This window comes from Gopherus evgoodei, chromosome 3 (genome assembly GCF_007399415.2).
Source record: "Gopherus evgoodei ecotype Sinaloan lineage chromosome 3, rGopEvg1_v1.p, whole genome shotgun sequence".
NCBI classification, from domain to species: Eukaryota; Metazoa; Chordata; order Testudines; family Testudinidae; genus Gopherus; species Gopherus evgoodei.
Window position 1 is genome coordinate 23,857,653 of NC_044324.1, and position 25,370 is coordinate 23,883,022.

At 39.7% G+C, this 25,370-nt stretch overlaps 2 protein-coding genes and 1 long non-coding RNA gene across 3 annotated transcripts in view; 1 reads left to right on the top strand and 2 right to left on the bottom strand.

Annotated features, from left to right (window-relative positions):
• Positions 1 to 2,548, bottom strand: part of LOC115648120 — a 20,289-nt gene extending 17,741 nt beyond the window's left edge. Inside the window, exon 1 of the long non-coding RNA XR_003999469.1 lies at positions 785 to 2,548. This is a non-coding gene — a long non-coding RNA (uncharacterized LOC115648120). The remainder of the gene's footprint in view (positions 1 to 784) is intronic.
• The window catches only part of LOC115648119 (bis(5'-adenosyl)-triphosphatase ENPP4-like), a 10,663-nt gene extending 6,876 nt beyond the window's left edge, over positions 1 to 3,787 (top strand). The window contains exon 4 of the mRNA XM_030555270.1: positions 2,460 to 3,787. Coding sequence (XP_030411130.1) covers positions 2,460 to 2,821 — 362 coding nt within the window. The 3' untranslated portion in view covers positions 2,822 to 3,787. The remainder of the gene's footprint in view (positions 1 to 2,459) is intronic.
• On the bottom strand, positions 3,728 to 25,370 carry ENPP5 (ectonucleotide pyrophosphatase/phosphodiesterase family member 5). Its single transcript, XM_030555269.1, has 4 exons — positions 25,298 to 25,370; positions 17,983 to 18,852; positions 10,728 to 10,904; positions 3,728 to 8,981 (listed from the first exon to the last, which is right to left on the bottom strand). Exons 2-4 carry the CDS (start codon positions 18,809 to 18,811, stop codon positions 8,596 to 8,598), a joined length of 1,392 nt encoding a protein of 463 aa, XP_030411129.1. The 5' UTR covers positions 18,812 to 18,852; positions 25,298 to 25,370; the 3' UTR covers positions 3,728 to 8,595.

The window sequence follows — 25,370 nt, forward strand, 5'->3', positions numbered from 1 at the left end:
AAAATGACAGGCAAATAGGAAGGGTTTCGGAGTACAGAGTTATACCACCACTAGGTTTGTATGAATATATCTGCAATGACAATGGTCACAGTAGCCACAAGTTATTGATAGAGAATTTAGACCAATATTTTGAAAATCAGATGTAGTGAAAGGAAAGTGTCTGTGTTCTGTATATTTGGGTAACCAAAAAAGGGAAAATATAAGCTTGCTGCTGCAGAAAAACCAGTTCTGTCTTAAGTCATAAGTAGTACATTTCATGATAATTCTTAGTGCTCTGGAACTTTGCCACCGCCATCTATCTCCTTGATGAATCTGACTGTAACAAGTGGTTGTCTATGGACAATAACTTTTAACTTAATATTGGTGATCTGCACTGCCATCACATTCCCAGTTTCATCCATATTGTTGCATAGGATATGAAGCTGTCCTGTGTTCCTTTCATATTGGAGGTAACAGTATATTATCAATGGAAGGCATGAATCTCTTCTAGAGGGGAACCCAAGAGTTCTGAGCTGACTCAGTGTAGGAAAGAGGGTGTCCGTCTCACCAGACAGCCAAAAACTGTGCATTTAACTATAGTAGATATGAATGTTTTACCATGTATACCTTTTGAGTGCACAATTGGCATCTTAATGGAGAGTCCCCCATTTTTCTAATGTTGCTTTGTTTTTCTACTAATACCACTAATTACCACTGCCACCATTCCAGTTTCTAGCAATAGAAGCAAAAGATAAGTTTAGCTTAAACAAAAGCAAGCAATTGGAATAAATCAAATTACTTTTACCAACACTGACATTACAAAATCGCTAAACAAAATAATCTTACTGGAGAGACTGTCACTGGATCATGAGATCATGTAAATTACAAAATCCCATTTCAAAATCCTGAATATTACTCTCAAAAATGCTCTTTGGACAAACTGCCACCAAGAATTGGATATATACAGGATATTTGCAAAGGCTCTGTCTGATGGGTAATTTGTTGAGTTACTCAGATCGTGAAGAAACCTTGGATGAGGACTCTAGCTTGGATAGATTCAGTCTCCATACACACTAAAGTGCTGCAAACTCTTAGAACTGACCAGTCACAATAAGTAGCTGTCTAAGCTTTTTATATCCATACGTATACAATATAATAAGAGATGGAAACCCCATATGTTTTGTGATCTGTTTTGCTGACCTATCCCATAGATTTCAGTGTTAGTGCTATTTCTGACGCTCTATATATCTAGTCTTTTGAATGGTTGGTCATAAAATAATATTACAAAAAAGACTTTTTCTTAAGTCAGCAGTTCTCAGTCCTTTTCATTTGTGGACCCCATTTGGAAATTTCAAATGGAGGCATGGACCTCTTTGGAAATCTGTGGATCTATAGCTGAATTCTGTTCAGTTTTCAGTCAGTCTTTCACAGACACCTAGTCTACAGTCCCACAGATTGTTGACCGTGGAAAGAAACAATGTATTTAATATGCAAACAGTAACCATTGTGTTATCTCATACAAGTTTAAAGCAAATAGTGTCTTTAGAATAGTTGCTATAAAAAAACAAACAAAACACCCCACTGTTCCCTTCTGCTAGAGTGATCACCAGATAAAGGCCAAAATTGAAGAGTGCTTCTACTCTGCATCCTGAAACTCTTCAAATTCTGAGCCTGGCAGACTATTAGAAATGGGTTCCACGTGCACAAAAGAGGCCAGCTGTTGGTCCTGAAGAGTTCAGTCCATGAACCAACAACATGAGTGGCCCAGTAAAGTACAGCTGTCATAGCAGGACACAAGGAAGATGTTTGGTTTCTATATTGATTTAGTTGTTGCTTGTTGCTGTTTGTTTGCATTCAAAATAATGTCCTACTCTGGAGTTTGTTCATCCTAGAGAAAAACAAGATTATTTACTCTTAACAAAAAAAACCCTAGCAAAAACTACCCTGCTGCTTTCCATACTGCTAGAATCATAAAAATTACAATACAGTTTTTGTCTTCAATGGATTTTTACTGCAATGACTTTTTTTTTTTAAACCCACAAATTGCTGCATGTCCTATATGTGAACTGGAAGTTAAAGTGCCTGTTAAAACTATTGCTGAATCACTGTGAATTAGTACATTTACCTACCTTGACCACTTTTTAAAGAACAAATCTGGCTACAAACCTATCATATCATAGACAGTGATGACAGTCACTTTCGTAATTCAAATCTTTTGCCTGGATTCACATTTCTGAGGGGAATATAGAGATTGCGTTCTAATCCAAAGAAACTCCAGCAAAGTGCCCTGTTAATTTTTAAATAGGAAACTTTGCTATGGAAATATTCTTGTGGCTTTCAGGTATTAGTACAAGTGTTGCATTACTTTATTGTCCACTCCTTTAAAAAAAAAAGTTAATATCATAGCTGACAAAGTTCGTAAGCAACTTAGTTTACAACATTAATTTTATATTTATTAACTTTGCATTTCTCCTTTTTAGTAGGTGACCACGGCTATGACAATGCTCTCCCAAGCATGCATCCATTCCTGGCTGCTCATGGTCCTGCTTTTCACAAAGGCTACAAGCAGAACACAATTAATAATGTTGATATCTACCCAATGATGTGTCACATCCTCGGATTAAAACCTCAGCCCAATAATGGAACCTTTAGCAACACCAAGTGCTTGTTAGTTGACCAGTGGTGCATAAATCTCCCTGAAGCAATTGGAATAGTTGTAGGTGTCCTCCTAGTGTTAACTACTCTGACCTGCCTTATAATAATCATGAAGAATAGAGTGTCCTCTCCACGTCCATTTTCCCGACTTCAGCTACAAGAGGATGATGATCCCTTAATTGGATAGCAGATGTAGGTATTACATACATAGATATTAGGGTCTGGAAGTAAGTGGTATGTTTAATCTGCAAATTTGCTGATCATTCTGTGATGCACTTTAAACAGTACTCATTTAAAATTGCCTAAGATGTACAGACAAAAACCCGTTGAACTGTTTGCCTCTGCATCTTGACTAACGATTCAATAGCACAAGATTCACAAAAAATCTACACTGAAAGGATCCTGTGTTGCCTACTGGAAAAGGCATTTAACAAGAAAAAGATGTTTTGCATTTGGGTGTTTACACACTTGTAAAGTAAAATATCAATTATAAACTAGGCTAGGAGTCTGAACTTTAACATTTGTAAATGAAACTGGCTGTATTTTGTATTGAATTTAATAGCAGTGATCTCTTACAATCTGCACTCCTGTATTGGTTGGAAAAATCTGTCCTGCGTCTTACTTTAAAACCAGTGGTTCTCTGGCTGGGGTATATTGATTGCTCTGGGAAACAATGATTTCAATTTCTTGTATCTAAATGAACTAGCAACAGAAATTCAGCACTCAGTGGCAGTTCTCTCCTGCAACTATAAGTCAAATTGTACAATGTTCCTTGTTTTTTTTTAACTAGGTGGTGATGTAATTTTAAAGTACAGAACTGGGTTTATGGATATCGAGGTTCTTGTCCCACTTCTGACTTTCTGCATGGCCTTGTGCACATCAGTTGACTTTTCTCCACCACAGTTTCCTCATCTATAGAACTGGAATGATTTTAATAGTGAGCTGGTTTGTGAAATGTTCTGAGATTCTCAGGTGGCAGTCTTGAAGTACAAAGTACTATTAGAGAAGAATATGAAAACATTTCTCAAACACACCCCTACCTACTGTTCATATACACTTTAAAAAAAACAAAAAAACCCAAGTTTAGGATGACTTTTTTTTTTTAAATGGGGACCCCTCACTTCAGGATAAGCTTTCTCTGGTTAAAACATGATTGTAATAACACATGAAGAAAAACTTGAGTTTAGTGCTGAGGTAAGGATATGAAAAACCAATGGACTTTATCTTATGACTGATATCTTTTTGTATCTAAACCTATTAACACAACTTTAAAGTTCTGTTGTAAACTAACGGTATTATCCGAAAACCACTGAACCTTTTAGTGATGCAGTATGATTTGCTATATACCACTTCACCCCCAGGCTGCTGATCAGGGTTTGAAGAAAAAACTCAGCACTTTGAGCTCTGCTCTTGAATGGTGCCTTGCTGATACTCAGTGGCACTGGTAGCTCTAAAGGGAGCTGCATCCAGGGAGCTGCATCCAGTTTTCCAGAGGTAGAAAGAATGGAAAATAAAGGGAATTTAGAATGTCACCTATGTGTGTATGTATATATAATGTGCTTAAGATCAGACTATTTTTAAATGGCTAGTGCCTTAACATGGTGAAATATTTATTTTGATTGTATGGTTTTGGTTTCTGTGAAAACAATTTACATCTGTAAAATAAATTTTAAAGTGTTCAACTATATTTTTTTTCTAAGCAAAAAACAGGGCATGTTGTTCATTGCTTTGGAACTGATACAGCTTTTGCTGTTATGGCACATGATAGCATTTCCCAGTTAATGCAGACTATGATCTTTATCTCCAAAAGCAACTGGCTGTGCAGGGAGAGGAGGCACACATCAGCTACCAGCCTGGGCTAGGAGCAGGAAGGGCTCAGGTTGGTGAGGGTGGGTGTGAGCTTGAAAAGCCTAGATACTCAATAACCATCAATGCATTCCCCTGTCCTTAAAGCAGCAGCTGGTGCCGGTTTTAGACAGTAACCTGTGTAGAATATCCCATATTGGAGAAGGTTGCAGCACATATAAGCTGGCTAGCTGATCCTCAGACTGCTTAAATCCTCAATTGGTTTTAGACATGAGTTTTGGGTAAAAACTGCATTAAGTGCACTGGCAGATCTTCTACCATTAGACAAACTAAGTTCTCAATGCTATTTTTTAAACTGCCAGCTTTTTTGGCACAGTATGAGGACAGTAGGATTCGTTAGAGTTGCCCTTGAGTGCTATGGGATCTGGTTATCTAGAAAACAGTTTTGCCCCAGCTCCTATGCCTTAGATGAGACCAGTAGAGATGTCTAAAACTGGAGCTACCTTGCCACAGAGGGACATTGTGGTAGCACCTTCTCCATCAGGCATCCTGTTTCTGGAATTTTCTCTCTCTTTCGGCAATAATGGTATAAAGCCACATCTTTTGTAATATGCACTGAAGAGTATATTTCACAATGGGATTTGAGATGATCATGACCTCTAAGCTTGAGTATTAATTGGAAATCCGCATCTGAATTATGCTAAACTTGAGAGGGTGATACCCTATATGAAGCAGAATAAAGGAAGAATTAAATCAGTCATTCTGGTGCTTCAACTGAGTCATTTCCTTGGTATACGTGAAACTTTTCATCTGCAGAAGTTCATCTAATACGGGACACTACCTCATCCACCTTACTTCTCTCCAAAGTAGTTTAATAAATAGGAGTAATTGTTAACTCAGCCAGAAAATACCTTTATGAAGACAGTTAAGTTGCATATATCAAAATAAAAAGATAAATACATGTGAGGCCTTACAGTTTCATGATATCCCAGACCCTTAGTTTGCTCATTCAATTTATGAAACCAGAACTCCCCCATGTTTCTTTACTATTTACCATTGTAATTATTTCAGTAATTAAAACACATGCCTATTAAATCTTTTCATAAAACTGTTACAAGTTTCAGGTTTTTTCAACAATCTTAGTTATGAGTTGAATACTACTAGCACTGACAAAATGATGAGTTTGCAAGCAGACAGGAAAGAACATTATTGACTAGAGTCAAAGTATGCCACATTTTAGTGTGTTTTGTTTAACAGTGCACGCTTTCCAATTCCCTGAACTCACAGTTGCAATATATTTTAACCCCAGCTTCCACTAACTCAGTCACATGCAATCTTAAAGTACTCAAAAGGCACACACATCATACCCTGTGCCCTTTCAAAGAGCATGGGCTGGAGCATCTATCACATTTCTCCCATGGTACTATTTTTTGTGCTTACAGATTTAGGCTTGTTCATTTGTAAACATAACCGATATTAGGTGTCCTGCAACTATCCCTAAACAATAGACATTAAAGATTTTTATTTACACTAAAACAAAACATGAAAACAAAGACAGTTTTTAGCTTGTAGGGATATAAAAATCTAACAGCTGAACACACAGTTCCCCCTTCAAAACCTGTCAGTAATTTTTACAGTACAGTGCATGCTTCAACTTAAACAGGTTTTGTGACAAGCAAAATTCCTTTTTCCTGGGGGTATTGACTCACAAATACAAAATTTTCTCTTAGAACACATTGCTCTTCACTAAACTGTATGTTTAGATATAGGAATTCTGGGTACAAATGTTACTGTTGACAGATGTACTGAACTTTTTTCCCTAAATCAGTAAATTGCCTAACAGACTGAATTATACAACTTTTAACCTGATATAAAAACAAATTGCAAGTGCTTACTACACCCTTAAGGATATAATTTACTTGCTCACTGTGGCATTTGCTAAAAAGCCACATTAAGGTCCCTGCCACGTTGAGAGAAAATAACTATTTAATTGTGCAAAGAAAGATCACATTGTCTATCCTGCATGACATTTTTAATACCAAGGTCATGGGGATGAGGAGACGGAGCTTGAGTGAAGAAGCTACTGAAAATGGACAGAGTAAGGGAAGATTATCTAGGCTTCTGCAATGTAGGAAGCGCTGTCACATTGTAGCTCTCAGTTCTGAATTTGAATACATTCAATTGATCTGAGAGAATTATTGCATATAGGTTACTAAGATCAGAAAAGGTAGAGATTTTATACAAAACATCTCCCCTTACCATCCAACCAAAATACTTTCCACCAATTCCTGAGTACAAGATTGCCAAAGTAAAGACTGCAGTGGATCCTGTCCTTTCTGTTAGGAAATTTTACTGGTAGCCTGATTTTAATCTAGGTTCATCTGCTCTGAGCTTCAAGGTCTTAACCACTACTGTGAACACCATTTTCATCTGTTTCAGAAGAATTGTCTGATGAGCTAAGACTGAAAGTTTACTGCCTAGTCTACTTTTATCATCACCTGACATTAAAAACAGGATGTGGGCTTCTCCAGCAACAGGCAGCTTTACATTACAGACACTATGGCCACAGGGTGATTTTCCTTGACCACCTAAGCAAAGATGGAGATGGAGCAATAGCACATGCTCCCCAGGACAATTACAACAGAATTTCACAGACATGAGTCAGATTAAGTTATACACAATGCTGAGTTTTGAAACTGAATTCTGTGACTACCAACTCAGTTTCAGTATTCTTGCCCACCCCAATCTGACAATAAGCCACAGCCCATGAAACACCAGCCTTCTGTGGGTCAAATAACTCAATTTAGAAATGCACAACACTGCCTGCTACAATTAAAGACCAAAATGCACAATCACCTATTTCAGCTATAAAGATGTCTGCTACAGCAGCAGAATTATGATTACGGCTCACAAGCAAATTTTGTTACTACACAAGTTGCATTAAGGAAGAATTCCTGCTAATTATATCAATTTTCTTGCTTATTTCAGACTATCCTGTGTGATCCACTTTCAAGCAAAAGCCACCCTTTACAATTCAGACAAAAAATTGTTTTTACATAAAAACTAGCAAAATTCTTTAATTACAATAGATCTTGAATGAGAGAGGGTCTCATTGCCACATCACTCGTGAGCAGTATCCACTGCATCAGTATAGTTTCTGTGGAAACTTCCCAGATTCCTGTCTGCAACAAACAATGTGATGCAGATTGCCCTATGGCTGCAAAGAAAGTCCTACATATCCCCCACCTTGCAAAGATATATTATTTAAAAAGGGCAGTCAAACTCACTGGTGACTGGTAGGGGCTCAACTCCACTGGCATCAGTGGAATTACAGCTGCTTAAACGGAGGTGGGGTGGGGAATTTGGCCTGCTGTGTCCAATATTTTGTTTATTACTTCCATGAGATAGCATCCTTTTGATAATTCAGCTCAGTCTTCCTGGTATGATACAGACCCATGTAGGTTCTTGTTAGTTATGATGTTTTTTCCTACTTCACTTCGTTATTGAATATTTTAGTTCATCAAAGCCTTAAACTTTTTAACCAAATAGCAGTTCAAATACATTTAATGCTGACTGATTATTATAGTAAACAAAATTGGAATATATCAAGGTATGTATTTTAGTTGCTATAATTTAGAGAGAGAATTCAGAGACATACATGGCTTTGCAACTTGTACAAACACTATTCTAGTGATATTTATATTGAATGCACAAAATCAGAGCATTTTGAATAGTATAGATTTAATCTGCCCATTCTTCCACTGTGGATCCCTTACACTCTTTTCTTAACCTAAATAGATTTTTGTTTAAATCCAGAAGATAAAGACCAAGAGCTTAGTGAATCTCAAATGATTTCTATTTCCCAATATTAGCTTAAAATGAGGTATCCAAGGGTTTAAAGGTACTAAATATCTATATACATATCCTTCCAGTGTTATCTAGAAGGGTTTTCAACCCCTGAAAAATCAAGTGGTTATATGGCGCAACAGAAACACGTTCTCCCTGTATGCATCTGCTACATATTTACTCCAGTGCACTATGTGCATTTATTTTTGCAGATTTCCTCACCTAATTTCTAGGAAAACTTTTAAGCTCAAAATACCTAGATTAACTTTTCATTGTTTTTTATTAAAGTGCCTTCATTAGAAAGTAATATTACCCTTGTAGTAACGGCTGGGAAATTTCAGTGTGTTGTACCTGCATGCTAGGTAGGTGGCTCTGGGTTATGTGTTTAATAAAAACAAGAAGAAAAACAATAACAAGAATGCTACCAAGAAAAACTCCTATAAAACAGGCATAGGACTCCTGTGCATAATATTTCGGATTCAGGTCTCTTGGAACTTCCATAAGAAGCAAATCTTCCACATTGCTGAGTGACCCGTTGTTTGGCAATGAACTGATACCAAGCAGATGGCACAACAAGGGATACAGATCTGTGAGACTCATGGCTTCTTTGGTGGTATTCCTTCTAAAGGCAGGACCATAGGCCAAGAAGATTGGGTGCATTTCTGGTAGGACATTGTCGTATCCATGATTACCCACTGGAAAGAGAAGAGAAAGTGAGTTATCAAAAACCTTCTGACACCCTCAAGTTGTTAAAACACTTCAATTGCTCACTAAAAGTAGGAAATATTGAAACTTTGGACCTTTTCCCAGAAAATCCACAATTGCAAAAGGAAAACAAACAGCCTAATTTATTGTAACAAAGATTTAATTACATTTCTGAACAAGTGCACAAATGTTAAGTAGTAATTATCAGTCATATTAGACCTTGTGAATCATAATGCCTAGAAGGTTCGCATTAATTTCACATAAATCAAGGGAGTCACTTAAAGCATTCAAGAATTTACTGTAGGAGGCTTCTGTATTGGCAAGGAGGCTAGAGGAGATGATTCAAGAGCCATCAGAGACAGGAGTGACCTATGAAGGGCAGGCTCAGAAGGCGTTAAGAGTTTAGTGTCCGGTCATAGGCATCATGCACTGAAGCCTGCTTAAAAGGAGAGAATTCTACTCCGCAACTGGGCTGGCTGCTCCATACTGAATTGAGGCTTTTTTCTCAACCTCTACATGACTACTGGCCAATCTCCAGCCTTCTGGAACTCTTAGTGCAAGACCCTGACTCATCCTCTACCCCACATGCCTGTCAACAATATGGAAAAGATATGGAGACAGAAGCATGGAGCAGTCTCACAACTAGTGCTTCAATGCAGTTTTCTTGAAAAGAGCCATTGTCTCACAGCTCATAGACAGCCCTAGAACAGAAATGTATGCACATGAATACATGCATCATGGAGGGGAAAAGTGAGGAAATAGTTGGATTAATATGAACAGTGAAAATATTTGGTAAGCTATGAAGAGTACTTTGACATCAGCTTTTCACCAGTTGGAAAGTTTGCTTTTAAGTGATCCTAGAGTTGACGAGATTAGAAGCATAAGCCAGAATTAGCATTTAAACTTCCTGAGAGTAGTACACTGAGAAGTTTTAGCTAACATACAATGTGTGTTCAGACAGGAGCAAAATTGTGTGGTAAAATCAACAAACAGCTCAGTAATGTAATTTTCTAACAGCGCATTGTTCAACAGGATTATTTTAATAGTGTTGATTTTGAAACAAATTTGTATTGTCCCTGTTTGAACATGAATTGTTAATTGTGACCATTCATGGTCTGCCATACAATTTCCATATCCAGATGTGGCCCTCATTTCAAAATATTTGCCCATCCCTGGGCTAGGATATTCTTTGCCTGTTTAACAAAAGTGTTCTCCAATTTCTGAATCAGCAGACCAGTTTCTCTAATCCATCTCAGAAGTCCCTTCCAAAGCGATATCCATGTATTCTGCACTAAGGCTAATCCCCCTCAGATCAACAGGCTGAGCTGGCAGTGCTTCATACTGCAATACCATACTTTACAGAATTGGGCTCTAGGTTCTTAAGAAGAAGTTCCAAGATCCAGCTCTTGAAAGAAGAAACTGCTTATTTTTTAAAGTTATATTTGTGATCAGCTAAAGTTTCAGAAGCCACTTTAGGACTGGATTTTCTCCTACAAGGAGTTGGGAGCACAAGTCCCATTGACTTTCAGTGTGATGGTACACCTTTGGATGTTTTTGAAAATTTCTTTTGGGGTTTTTGAAAATTCCACCCCTATGTTTGAAGGCTTCTTAACCCTTTTTAAGCCAAGTATGGGACTTTGAGGGCTGGAGAGGGGGTCGCAGCATTTAATAACTTTATTGTGCTAGTTTGAATAGAATGGATGGATCTGAAACAGAATGGAGAAAGATATACTTACAGAGAAGTTGATCAGACTTGTTTTGTAAAATTTCCCATCCTTTATCAGCCATTGCTAAGATTGGTTGAATTTTACTGTTGTGTTTGTAGTGTAATCTAGTTGGAATCTCCTCCTTTTTATAAACAGTCATGTTGGGATGAGCATTGACCAAGGCTTCATACACTTCATCAAGTTTGCCTTAGACCAAATAAAACAAGAACTTAATAGTGATAAAACACATGTAGCAATGATGAGTCACTTAGTATACATGCTAGCAATAGCTTAAATGATCTATTTCAGCACTAGGTATGAAGGAGAAAAAAAATATTGTTACACTGAAGAGCAGAATTTAGCCATAAAAGGAGTTCTAGGCAGACAGTATGTGATGCTGTGTAACCTTATTGTTAAGAGTTTTGGATGATCACATTACTCACCAGAAAAGTATGGTGATGAGCGTAAGAGCACATTCCAATAAATTGTCATGTCCCTCAATATAGAATTACAACAGTTCTCTTATGTTGTGTTTTTCTTTTCTTTTTTTCTTTTTTTTTAAAAACACAAGTGTAAAATGGTCAACTTTTTGTTTTATCATCATTGTGCACAGCAGTAGGAGTTTCACATATTCACTTCAGCTAGAAGGAATTAGGTAAGCCCCTTTGTGGATAAACGGATTCTTCCCTGTTGCATATAAAGCTTGAAAGGAGGGAAGTGACACTTTCTGTAATGTTCTATTCAGTACACACAGATGGCTCAGGGAGCAGAGCTTCAAAAGGGAATAGCCACATTTCCCCAGAAACCAGCTATGGTGCTCAGTAGCATCTCAATGGCAGCTGGGTTGCTTTAGAGTTCATCTTCCTTTAAAAAGCTGCATTGGGAGCTGTTGATTTCTCCACAGCAGCTTCGAAAACATAACTTTTACTTAACAGGAAGCCAACCATCTTCAGTTTAAGTCCATAGTATTTATTTTAAAAGAATTTCAGTACCCACTTTGGTATCTGATCCTAATTAACTTGGCCTCCTCTTTGTCACACCATTTCAAATTATAGGTGTGGCAATTTTCTTCAATTGGTGGTTAGGTCCCAACTAAGCAGCTAACCAATCAGCTTATGGTTTTGGGGGGAGAAGTCCAAATCTGTATTATATGATCCTAATGATATATTCTGTGCTTGGAAATTATTTACTTATTGTTAATGTTTCTGTAATGGTCAGAAGCCCAAATCCAGATTAGCAAATTACTGCACTACGTATGGTACAAAAATTGGTCCCTGCCCAAGAAGTTTACAACTTACTTCAAGACAAAAAACAAGCAATAAGGCGGAATGGGAAGGAACATGAAAGTCATTCATAAAATTAGACAGTTACACAGTCTAACAGCCTGCACAATTTGAATATTCACACTAGATTAAAAATTTAGGGAAAATATAGAAATAGATAGAGGTTTTAAAAACACAGTAGAAACAGATAGAGGTTCAAATATATTTTAGTCTACAAGTTTCTGTTCATCATTGTCTATTATTTGTATTGTAATACTTCAGAGCCCCAGTCATGAACTAGGACCCCACTGTACAAACACGTAGCAAAGAGATTCTCTGCCTCCAAAAGTTTACATTCTTCTAGAGATCTATTTCTGTGCTACTTTTATCATTTACCTATTTCTGTTTTCTGTAAAGTTTGTAGTAAAAGCAGCTATGGAATGGGAAGTGGAGGAAGTTGAGGGGAGAGTAATGGGGAGGAGCAGAGGAACAGTGCAAAGCAGAACTAAGAAGCAGTTAATAGTAGGGCCCAGAAAACACGGTGAAGGGGAAAAAAAAAAGATATCAGTAAAATGTCAGACACTTCACTAATGGAAACTGAAGGAGTCAAAAGGTGCTGCTTTGAAGAAATACAGTCTGATGCCAGGAATCTCACCCTTGTCTTCATCCCTGGCTTTTAACACTGTTCTCCTGTGATTCAGCGAGAGCTGAAGGCTTTACATTCTACTTAGAAAACCTTCTGTGCCAAAAGCCCCATGGAGAGAGATTGTTTTTTAAGATTTAAGTAAGTGCTAATCTCTGCTCACAACCTCGAAGATCACATTTTTGTATAAACAGCTTAAAACCACATGAAAACAAAGAACCCCACCCATACTGTTACTATAGTTACAATAAAAATCTGGGTCTGTTCAGACATCTCTGAAAAATCATGAACATTCACAAAGGTGGTTAAGGACACAGCAAATTAATAGCCTTCCTGTGTACAAGTAAACTGACCTGTATTTTCTGCAACTATATTGTTAAATGGTTAACATAAAAAAATCAGTAACTAAATCTCATGTATGTTACATAACTACATTGTAAGTATGTTAAGGTTACCATTCAGAAGTCAGAAAATGCCAGAATTAAAACTGCCTGTGCAATCAATTACAGGTTCTGATGGGGAGTGTGTTCTTGTGGTTATACCCCTTTCTGCACCTGTACCCCCCCAGCTAGTCTGTTCTCCTCTGCTCCTATCTACCGCAATGGCCCCTGTCTCTATCCCTTTCTGCACCTATCTACCTCTCCATCCCATTCTGCTCACTGCTCTGGTACCACTTTGCTTCCCCACACCCTGTGGCCTTGTTTCAGGGACCAGAAAAGGCACATCCCTAACACCAGAGAATATGTTTTCACTGCAATAAAACACATCCCAGAGCCTGGGCTCCAGCCAGAATCCCAGTATCTACACTGGAATTTTATAGCCTTCAGCCCTAGCCCCCTGAGCCTGTCAGCTGACACAGGACCAGCCACCTGTGTTTTACTGCGATATAGACATACCAAGAGAAACCTCCCGCCAAATTTCAAGTCCCTGTGCCAAAGCAAGGAAGCAGAAGAGCTTCAATGAAATGGTTGTAATTATTTTTTTAAACACAGGCAGCATTGTTTTAGCAGAAACTTTTTAAAAGTCAGCCTCAGGTAGATCACTGGCATGGAAAATATCACCTCCAATGGTTAAAATTTGGCAAGTTTTAAGCACCTGGGCCTTGTAGTTGGAAGTGTCAAGCAACCTTCTCTTTAGGTCATGCTTTCACACTATATTCCATCTTAAAAGATAAAGGTAACCGAATATCATTGTCCTCAATTCCTTTCTTGGCAAGTTCTGTGCTCAGGATTTCAGCTTCCCTCTGCCTCACAAAACTCCATCCTGTTCCCAGTGAAATCTGCCCCCAGCTACAGTGAGGCACAGTAGTGCCTCAGTGACACTACTACCACTTAACAGAACACACAAGGCTATTTCAGACGACTGATGGCATCTGCCACTGCAGAGCAATCACCTAAACTAGCCTTCCTGCTCTTGTTTAGATGGTGGTGATGCCATGAAGTTTCAGATAAGAAACTCTGAATCCAAGACTTACAGGTTAAGTAGATGAGGAAGGGGGTTTGAAAACAGATGTAGTTTTGGTTCCTAAGCTTGCTCATATATGTGCTGGGTTTTCAATATTAAAGCTTTGCAGTTTGCTTTCCCTTGCTACCATGCCTTCCCCGTTTTAACAGTAAGAAGCCTGCACATGCTGAATATCTTTACAATATAATTTAGGATTTTGTCACATGCGCTATGCAAATCATAATTTTGTCACTAGCTGAGCAGGACATTTCTGCAGCACTAGCTGATATTTAGAAATAAAGCTGCTATCTTCTTTTGTGTTTCATGCATCCACATTTCAAAACAGGCAGCAAGCCAAACCCCGACAAGCGGTCTCTTTGCAGCCTAGAAAGAACTGAAGGTAGGAAGTGTGATTTTAATGGTTTAATGTTTATTTGTCTTTGGGGCTAAAACTATGACCTTATTTAGTAAAAAGGTCATAGCATGCTTCTTATAAGTGGATCCTCCCTCTCCGTCTGCTAGCCCAAGTTCTGTCTTCAGTTACACCAATACATTCTGACTGAAGGTAATGTGGTTGTACATGTCCACCCACTTCCTGCAACCCTGCTCCCCTCTACAAAGCATTGAAGTCTCTTTTCTCACCCCTAGATTGAGAAAAGATAGTAACCTCTTCCTGGACATACAACCTTAGCCTCAAATTAAAGTTAATCACATTTGTATGTACAATAACTCTCCACTTAATGTCCTCTTGCTTAATGTTGTTTCGATGTTACGTCCTTGTTCCATTACAGAACGTGCTTGTTTAAAGTTGTGTAATGCTCCTCTACAACATTGTTTGGCTGCCTGCTTTGTCCACAGCTGGTAGCCCCCCTATCAGCGCCCCTACGTGCCCCACGCCAGCACCTCCCGCCCGCGGACCCTGCGGATCAGCACCTTACCCCTGTTCCCCCGCCTTCTGCCCGCTGCAATCAGTTGTCTTACAGTGTTCAGGAGACTGGAGGGGGGGGAGAGTGAGGATGTGGGGCGCAGCCTCCCCCCCTTCCTCCTGCCCGCAGCAATCAGCTGGTCTGCTGCATTCAGGAGGCGGAGGGAGGACGTGTGCCATGTCCTCGCTCCTCCCTCAAACCTCCTGAACGCCGCAAGGAGCTGATTGAGGTGGGCAAGAGGCAGGGGGAAGGTGTTGATCTGTGCGGTCCGCCAGCAGGCAGGAAGCCACCAGAGGGAGGGGACCTGATGGGGGGCTGCCAGCCTGTTTAATACCTGTATTAAATTGCTTGTTTAAAATGTATATAATGCCTTTTGTCTGGCAAAAAAAAATTCTCTGGAACCAAACCCCCCTATTTACATTAATTCTTATGGGGAAATTGGATTTGCTTAACATCGTTTTGCTTAAAGTCGCATTTTTCAGGAACATAACTATAATAAGTGAGGAGTTACTGTATATTAAGGGCAGAATTTGGTCTGCAGTGTACAACATGTAGGATGAGATACTTCTCTCAGAAAGGTTCAAATGCCCCTTAAGTATGTCACACAACTGGGGCTGCCCAAGCTGAGAAAGGCCAAGTCTGATTTTTTGGGGGAGGGTGGGGGACACATGGAGGAAGAGGAAAAAAGAAGAGCATATTCTGATAAGAGGCTGGTATATCAGATCCCTCATAGCAGACACTAAAAACATCTCAGCTTCTACCTTTGATAGATGTCATTGGCTTCAACCTGTCAACTATAAGTAAGAAGATACAATGAAGCATTGGTGTGCCCTACCAGTAATAATCTGCACTCCGATCTTTTTAGAACAAGTTTTTCCTCTCCTTGCTGAAGAGAGGCTTTACTGACCCTTGGGGCCTCAACATGTTAAACAAAGAATAGTGGCTAAATTTTGAGCTGAAGAATTAGCTGCAATAATTTACTCTTATTTAATTTCTTAAAACATAATTCTATACAAAAATTGAAAATAAAACCTCTAGCTGTAACTAGCGACTGAGTAAGTAGTACTTTATTGTTGGACAATTGAAAAAAAAAGTTAAAAGCCTGTTGGGAAAAAAAAGTAATTTTAGCTATGCCTATGAAAGACTAGTTTTGTATTACCAGCAAACTACAGAACTGAAACAGCAAAACATGAAGATCAGCATCTTCAAGCAAAAGATGATATTTAAAGCAATGACCTCCAGATGGATAGAAAGAAAAGCACATTATGCATCAATGAGATGACAAAAGTAAGATGCCACTCCTATTAAAGGGAGACGTTGCAAATCATTTTAAAAATTCTGTCAATTAGTAATGTTTTAGAAATTAAATTGAAGAGGTTTCAAAAGTCTATATTTATTTTCAACATTTGCTTCTATTCCAAGTTCATTCATCTTGGACAGCAAGTACCCCGGCGAGCTTCACTTTGTTTTCATGCACTAGTACAATGCTGAAAATGCTGCAGAGAAGTGTTTAAAGCCAAAATATAAAATCTTTTTAAAGCCTGAATATACTTTTATTAAAAAAGCTCCCATACAATATTTATATTTTAAATTCAACCCAGATTTGAGACCTCAATCACCTATAATTTAAAAATGAGTAAAGTCCATTTTAGAAAGTTATCAGAGCTATCAATACTAAACAAGGGCATGAGCTGCAAACTTTAACCCGTGCAAGTCAGTTCATGACAGAAGTCCCACTGGCTTTAATGTGGTTGCTGACATGAATACCCAAGCCTGTAAGGGCAAGCCCATTTTGCTCTCTCTCGTCACAATTTTCATAAAATCAGAACTGGAAGCGATCTTGAGACATCATCTAGTCCAGTCCCCTGCACTCATGGCAGGACTAAATACCCCTGACAGGTGTTTGTCTAACCTACTCTTAAAAATCTCCAGTGATGGAGATTCCACAACCTCCCTAGGCAATTTATTCCAGTGCTTAACCACCCTGACAGTTAGGAAGATTTTTCTAACATCCAACCTAAACCACCCTTGCTGCAATTTAAGCCCATTGCTTCTTGTGCTATCCTCAGAGGCTAAGGGAAACATTTTTTCTCTCTCTCTCTCCTCCTTGTATCAACCTTTATTATACTTGAAAAAACTTATATTCCCTCTCAATCTTCTCTTCTCCAGAGTAAACAAACTCAGTTTTTTTCAAATCTTCTCTCATAGGTTATCTTTTCTAAATCTTTAATAATGTTTGTTGCTGTTCTCTGGACTTTCTCCAATTTGTCCACATCTTTCCTGAAATGTTGCCCCTAGAATGTGACTCTATACTCCAATTGAGGCCTAATCAGCACGGAGTAGAGCAGAAGAATTACTTCTGATGTCTTGCCTGCAACACTTCTGTTAATATAGCACAGAATGTTTGCTTTTTTTTGGAACAGTGTTGCACTGTTGACTCATTTAGCCTGTGATCCACTATAACCCCCAGATCACTTTCTGCAGTGCTCCTTCCTAGGCTGTCATTTTCCATTTTGTATGTGTTCAACTGATTGTTCCTTCCTAAGTGGAGTACTTAGCAGTTGTCCTTACTGAATTTCATCCTATTTATTTCAGATCATTGCTCCTGATCATTCTGAATGTTAATCCTATCCTCCAAAGCACTTGCAACCCCTCTCAGCTTGGTATTATCTGCAAACTTTAGAAGTGCACTCTCTATGCCATTATCTAAATGATTGATGAAGATATTGAATAAAATCAGACCCAGAACTGATCCCTGCAGGACCCCTACTCGTTATGTCCCTCCAGCTTGACTGTGAACCACTTATAACTACTCTCTGGGAATGGTTTTCCAACCAGTTATTCAACCACCTTATAGTAGCTCCATCTAGATTGTATTTCCCTAGTTTGTTTATGAGAAGATCATGCAAGACAGTATCAAAAGCCTTACTAAAGCTAAGAAATACCACATCTACCACTTCCCCCCATCCATAAGGCTTGTTACCTTGTCATTTTAGTGCCATAGTTCCTACCTTCTTTTGGTAAAATCGCTACCACAGGAGAATGGTCAACCATTGTATACAGCTCTCTAGCCACGTACTGATCAAGCTCTATGAGCCTTTCTGAAGAGGACTGTGCCATTCCATGGTCACTTGTGATTATGATATTCAGTGTGTCCCACAACTTTGCTTTCTTCAGTTCTGACACAAGATATCCTAGCTTGTCATCAATCTCACTAATGACTGCGCCCATACGTGGATTTTCTGGGCCCAAAACATGCCCCATCGCATCAGGCTGCTCCCAGTACAGAAGACCAAAATTGATGGGTTCTTCTGATGTAAACCAATCAATAAGTTTGTCAACTCGATCTTTGAATGAAACAGACTCGTTGTAAGACATATAGTGCGTAGGAAAGACTCCATGTATTTTTACATCTGTTCCAGGCCACATAGCAGCTCCGGTTCTGTGTCCTTCCATTTGGTTGCTGACCCATATTGGACAGGCCTCTTCCCAGAACTTTGAATTATAGATGTTCATGCTGTTCAGGGAGAAAGTTTTGTTCAGGACAGGATCATACATTTCATTAGCGACTATGCCATGGCTCTCTGCATAGAGACCTGTCACCATTGTATAATGATTAGGATAAGTTTTTGTAATAAACACATTAGTAACCTGTTTAACATGAGCACCATTCTTCATGATATAATGAAAGTTAGGCGTTGGGAATTTATAAATGTAATCCCATCGAAATCCATCAAAAGATAATAGTAACACTCTGGACTGGTCCTGCTGGAAACAAAGTGTGCTTGGAAAAGTCATCACACAGACTGCCAAGACTCCCCAGTAGCAATTCAAAGCCATTCTGGAAAAAGCTTTTTCACTCAGGCACCAAGTTGGTATCTCTAGAATACAAAGGCAAAAGTCAGTTATCACTTCTGCAAGTTAATTATCTTGAACACTTATCTTTACTACAGTATAAGTGAATCTGAAACAAGTTTTTGAGTAATCCCTGTCTAGAGGTACTCATGTGGCTCCCATCACTGTAGAACACCTCACAAACATTAGTGAATTTCCCCTCAACACCCCTGCTAGGTAAGGGAATAGCATTATCCCCATTTTACAGATGAGGAACTGAGGTACAGAAAAATTTAACGATTTACCCAACATTACAAGAGAGTCTGTGGTATAGCCAGTGCTTTGAACAAAAAAAACCCAAAACCCATTCTTCCTCTTCCACTTTTACAAATTTGCCAACATTTGAGACTAAAAAGGCTTCCTCTCTCCTCTCATAATGGAATGCTTTCTCTTCTCCATTCAGACTGTTATCATCAAACTAAAGTGATGGAAAAGGGGGTGTGTGAAGGAACTATTGAGGCTCCAGAGAGGGTCGAGCCTGTAGGGAGGTTGGTCAAGGTGACAGTTGCAGAGTGGATCTCAAGAAAGGGAGAGCTGGAATTGTGACAGGGCACTCACAGGAAACCACTGGGAGTCGGAGGTCAGACAGAAGGTTTGACTGGACTAGCCTGGAGAGGTGGGCTAACTTAAGAAGGGTAAGTAGAGCTCTGAGGAGGGAGCCTGAAGAGAGCTCAGCTTGGTGTTCCTAACCCCAGAAGCTTCCCACATAGGTAGACTGTGGTGGGCTTTGGAGGTGAAAAATTCCTCAGAGAAAGTGAGTGACTCCCAAAGCCATCCCAGTAACTTAGCAGCAAGAGTTGATGCGGGGAGGTGACAATAGATTTACATGGGTTGTGTATAAAACACACACACACGATAGATTTACATGGGGTTAAAAAAAAGAAGTTTCTGTGTATAAAACTATTTCTTTAAATTGGAATTCCTTGTTAAGTTAATTGTTCTTCAAGTAATAAGTAAGATACTCTATTTTCACTAACTCTAAAACTAAGCCTGAAATATGCAACCTAATTATTTAGGCATCATCTTCTTGAAGTGATGCTACACAGTAATTATCATGTGCAAAGTGCAACTCTGGGTTTCAAGTTCCTAGGTGGAAAAAACTAAAACCTTTTAACTCTAAAGTCTAAAAGAGACAAGGAGGTAATACCAGACTGTGGCAGCAAAGGTACCAAATAACCAGTCACCAAGTATATGTCAGTTGTTCAGAAGAGGGGAAACAAGTCATCACAGAGGGGCTACAGTTAAAATTTCACTAACACTCCCTAAGTGTATTTTGATACTGGAATATCAAATGTTCAGAGCATTTATAATGGGAAAAGCAGTAAATTAAATGTAAAACACATTTTAGATTAATGACATACTAAATTATAATTTCCTGTTCCAGCTATGGCACATTTTTTAAAAAATCCAGGTATCACAGAAATGTAGGACTGGAAGGGACCTCAATACGTCATCTAGTCCACTCCACGAAACTGCACTGAAGCAGGACTAAGTATTATCTAAACTATCCCTGGCAGGAGTTTGTTTAATCTGGTTTTAAAAACCTCCAATGATGGAGATTCCACAACCTCCCTAGGTAATTTGCTCTAATGCTTTACTACCATTAGTTAGGAAGTTTTTCCTAGTGTCTAATCTAAACCTTCCTTGCTGTAATTTAAGCCTGTTACTTCTTGTCCTGTCCTCAGTGATGTTAGAGAGCTTATCCCTTCACTCTCTCACTTCCTGGTCCTTCTCACATGAACAGAGAACAACGCCCGAAGTCCAAAGGTGCAAACAATTCAATGTTTATTGGGGTGAACTTCCAGCAAGCATGATTCCAGTTTCCTTCCTCAGTGTCCTCCTTCCCAGCTCTGACACCACAGAGCCATCCCTGTTCCCATTCACCCTTTAGCAAAACAGGATCCCAATTCCCCCACCCCCATTCCCTGTTCCCATTCCCCCCCTTACTTCCTGACTGAATGCAGACTTTATAGTGAAACTTGAGTTCTGGTTAGCTATACCTTAACCAATCATTTTACGGGCTGAAATTTAACTAACCAATCCTGACACATTGTAACGTAGTTATTTAACCAATTATATCCCACCACCTTAATTGGTTTACACCCAACAAAATTAATTATACAGCAGACAGACAATCACAGAACCACACAGAGATTATACAGACAAACAATAGGAAAGTGAAGATTACAGTGATAGAACAATACAGAAATGAGGATTTCACATCCCAGCTATTGCTGAGTGAGTAATTGCCAGACAGGATGCTATCAAACTAAGTTTCCTTTTACATCTTCTAGGCTCTTCCCTTTCTCTGGAGGTGACAGGAATACAATCCTGTCCTGATATTCCTAACACCCCAATAGCACCTTATTTCAATGTGACTAGTTTGGAATGCATAGATGTGACCATACACTTCCCAGTTTATGACTGGCCTCTGCTGCTTAGCCAAAAGGCCTTTGCCGAAGAACCAGGCCTCAGACTCTCACAGTGAGAGAATGCCCTTACACATGCAGAGAGTGATTTTGATTCTCTCTTTTATACCTCTATGACTAGCTAAGTGATAAGAATACACCTAAATTCTTAAAGTATAGGCCTTTGCAGACAGGCCTAAATATCTATATCCTAACAAGTGAATCAGAACAATTTATCACCCTCCTCTTTATAACAACCTTGTACGTACCTAAAGACTGTTCTCATGTCCCCATCTCAGTGTTCTTTTCTCCAGACTAAACAAACCCATTTTTTTCAATCCTTCCTTGTACGTCATGTTTTCTAGACCTTAATCAGTTTTGCTGCTCTTCTCTGGACTTTCTCCAATTTGTCCACATCTTTACCAAAATGTCAAGCTCAGAACTGGAAACATTACTCCAGCTGAGAACTGAACAGTGCTGAGTACAGTGGAAAAATTACTTCTCATGTTGTTCTACTTCGATCACAAAGGCAGTATTAATTTTAGCTACTATCAACCTGGCTCATATTGAATCTAGAGATTTAGAGGTGAAATACTCCATACAACTCTCAGCCATCTAACTTCCCCTAACATATAAAGAGTTTAAATCTCTCTCTACCAAAAGTCTCTTGATTTACAAAGGAAAAGGGCAAGAAAAGGAGAAAGATTAAGTGGCATCTCAGATGATTCATAACTGCACTTCCTTAGCAGTCCAGTGCCAAGCATAAAAATTCTTCTGTCCTTTTAAATCAACAGTCACTGACTTCTGAATATACTTAGTACAGAAAGCATGAAATGAGAAATTCTTTGCTAAAATGAGAATACTCTCATATTTAATCTGACCACTGCAAACTAAAATCAGTGATTGTTATGGGTTGCATTCAGAAAATGTTTTCTTCCTGGATAGTCATGAAAAGTTAGCTCTGTGTCTGATCCGCTGATTCATCAAGAAATCAGCTGCCCGGCAGAAACCCTGAAGAGTTCTCTACATATAGCAGCAGGTGCAGAGCTCTTACAAAATGAAGTCATCTTCTCTTGTGATACTACTTATTCACTGAAGGCTTTAGTTTTGTCATTCTCGTACACTTCTAATCAAGACTTATTAATTATTCCAATTCAAGGCAGGCATATATCCCCTGTAAAGCCTTGAAAACAGGTTTACATGCAACAGCTCATTTCTCAAAAGCCCATTAAAAATGCTTGCTTGTCCAGCCAAGAGGATTATTCCTCTATTTGTTAAAGGATTACTGCATACGGTTGTTTCCTCGTTATACTGTTATTTTAACCAGTTCTAGTTGACTGATAGGTCCAGTCCCACATATTAGCAATAGTGAGGCACATAATGGAGATTTGCCTTTCATTCTTTATCCAATATATTCATTATTTTAATGACTCTTTTGAAATCAATATACAGCCTTCCACTGAAATCAGTACTAGTTTTATAGTGACTATCAAGTAGACCACATCCACAAGGTTTATGATTGATGATCTTTGTGCATCTGATCCCTGAAGTTGAGCTTTCCTTAAAAGACAAGCTTGAAGAACAAATGAAAGCAGAACTCTTGTTTTATTTATCTGTGGAAATCGACCAAGTATTTGAGAGACAAAGTCTAAATCTCCACAACCTTTGGCAATTTTTTCTCCTTCCCATCAGCTTACAACCTGGATCCCAAACCCTTACCCAGTTCAGCTCTCTCCTGCAATACCACTATCAATCAATCTGAACTACCTATATAGACACTCAAATGGCTCTCATATATGAACACCTCACAAACATTAATAGATTTATCCTCAAAACACTTCTCTAAGGTTGAAAACCATTATCTTCATTATACATATGGTCAATAACAGAGCCAAGAATTGAACCTTATTCTCCTGAGTCTCAATTCAGTGTTTTAATCTCAAGATCACCATTCTTCATGGTTTTTACAATTTCTGCTTCACAATACAATGTTTGAAAGCATAGCAACAAAAGTGACAGAGGAACAGACCTAAGCAAAAGGATGAGATGTGGACATGTGAAGAAAACAATATTATAGTTTTCAAATACATGGAGGGACCAATTCCTATCATAAATCACCAAATAGTAATGGACTTAAGATGGAGCCAGGAAAAAGTGAAGGTTGCATTACAAAAAAACGTGATAACTTGTTCTATTGCAGAATCATTTTTATAGTTAACAAGGAAGGTTATAGGAAAGAATGAATTAGAAACTAGCAGGTACTAAAGGCCTCTTTAATACAGCAGGGAACTGGGAGCATGGTGTGGAGCCCAGGCAGCAGATAGGTTCCAGCTGGAGCCCCCCCACCTGCCCTGGGGTGACAGCCCAGCTGTGAGCCCTGCAGAGTTCACAGCAGGGAGCTTTTCTTGTTAATTTCACAGCTCCAGTCCCTAGTCGTGAAATTGATAAGAATGACAGCCAACAGCAAAGGTAAGTAAGATGGTGTCTACACAATCACTGCATCACCCTAACTACACTGCATCAGCCTTATGCCTCTCCTGGAGGTAGAATTATTAGGTCAGTGTAGTAGGGCACTTACTTACATTGGCAGGAGCAAGGCTTTAGTGTAGACACTGACATAATTAGGTCAACGTAAGCTGCCTTAAGTTGCCCTAACTCTATAATGGAGACCAAACCATAGCCTGATGAAGAAATGGGAGAGAGACAACAAATGGATTCCAGGACACCTTTTCTGGGTGAAGCACTGATTTGGCCAGGATGGACTATGTCTTAACCTTTGCTCCTCTATGGTACCTGCTAACCTAAGAACTTCCCAATAGATCCTACTCTGTTTTGAGTAGGTTGCCTGGCTGAGATGCACTGGTCCCTGAGAAGTGTAAGTCATGAATCTATCTCAGTTGAAGTCAATAGGCAGAGTGAAACAGGTGTGCTGGAGCCCAGAGGCTCAATCTCAGAGGCTCTGAGGTCCAGTGGCCTACCTTTAAGGAGGAGTGGGACCCACTGGGGATCTGCTACACTGAAGAGGTTCCTCCAAGGAACTGTTTAAAAATTGGGGTGCAGCACAGATACTGGATCCGTGAAACTGATATAATCATCTCTTCTTGCCTTAGGAATCTATGAAACATTCATCGAAGTTTGAGATAAAAGGGATGACATACTGGAGGAGATCAATAGGGATCAAGACATTTCATGGATCTTCCACCCAGCAGCCCTTTCTCAGTCACCCCTGACAGCATTCACTCCTGTCATTTCAAGCTGATCAGGGCTGTTGCACAGGTCTTGTTTCCCTAAGATGACAGCGGGAAGTTTGGTTTTAACCTGCCACATGCACCTTATCTTGATGACATTACTGAGAGGAGCCCTGGGCATCCAGATACACTAGGGTGATGGGCTCAGATACCACAGACAATAATCTAGACTCCAATCCAAGCAAAGTGTCTCAAAAGCATAGACCAGTGCAGAAATGCAGAGGGGATCAGCATGGAACATTTGGATCAAGCAGGACAGAGAGAGATGTGTGCATGTGTGTATTTGGGGGGGGGGGGGGAGATTTGGAGTATCTTCTGCTTCCCACTGACCTGCACATCTACAATTAGTCAGAGAAATCAACAATACTGAAAACAGCGCTGAGCAAGCCCCACCCTCCGGGTGTCCTCCCCCCCGCCCGCAGTTAGGGATCAGGAGACAGGCACCCATGCAACCTACTCTCAATCAAGAGAAGCGAGTTTCAGAGGCAGCCATCCCGTCCCCCGCGTCCCTGTGGGGACACACCCGATATATGGGTCTAGAAGGGGGAGCTGACACCCCCCCCCCATATGTCGGTATCCCCGGGGGAGCCAGCACCGCCCCCCCTCCATAGAGCGGTACCCCTTGGGGCCAGAGGGATGAGCCGGCCACGCCCCCCACAGATCGGTATCCCCGGGGGGCAGGGCGCGGAGCCGACCCGCGATATATCGCTATCCCCAGGGGGCGGGGGTGGGATCAGGGCCGTCCCGGCCAGCCAAGGGGCAGAGGGTTTGCCTACCTCAGCGCCTCAGTCACACTCTCCCGGCGGCAGCTTCACAGGCTCCGCCACCCGCCCCCACCTCCCAGACCCC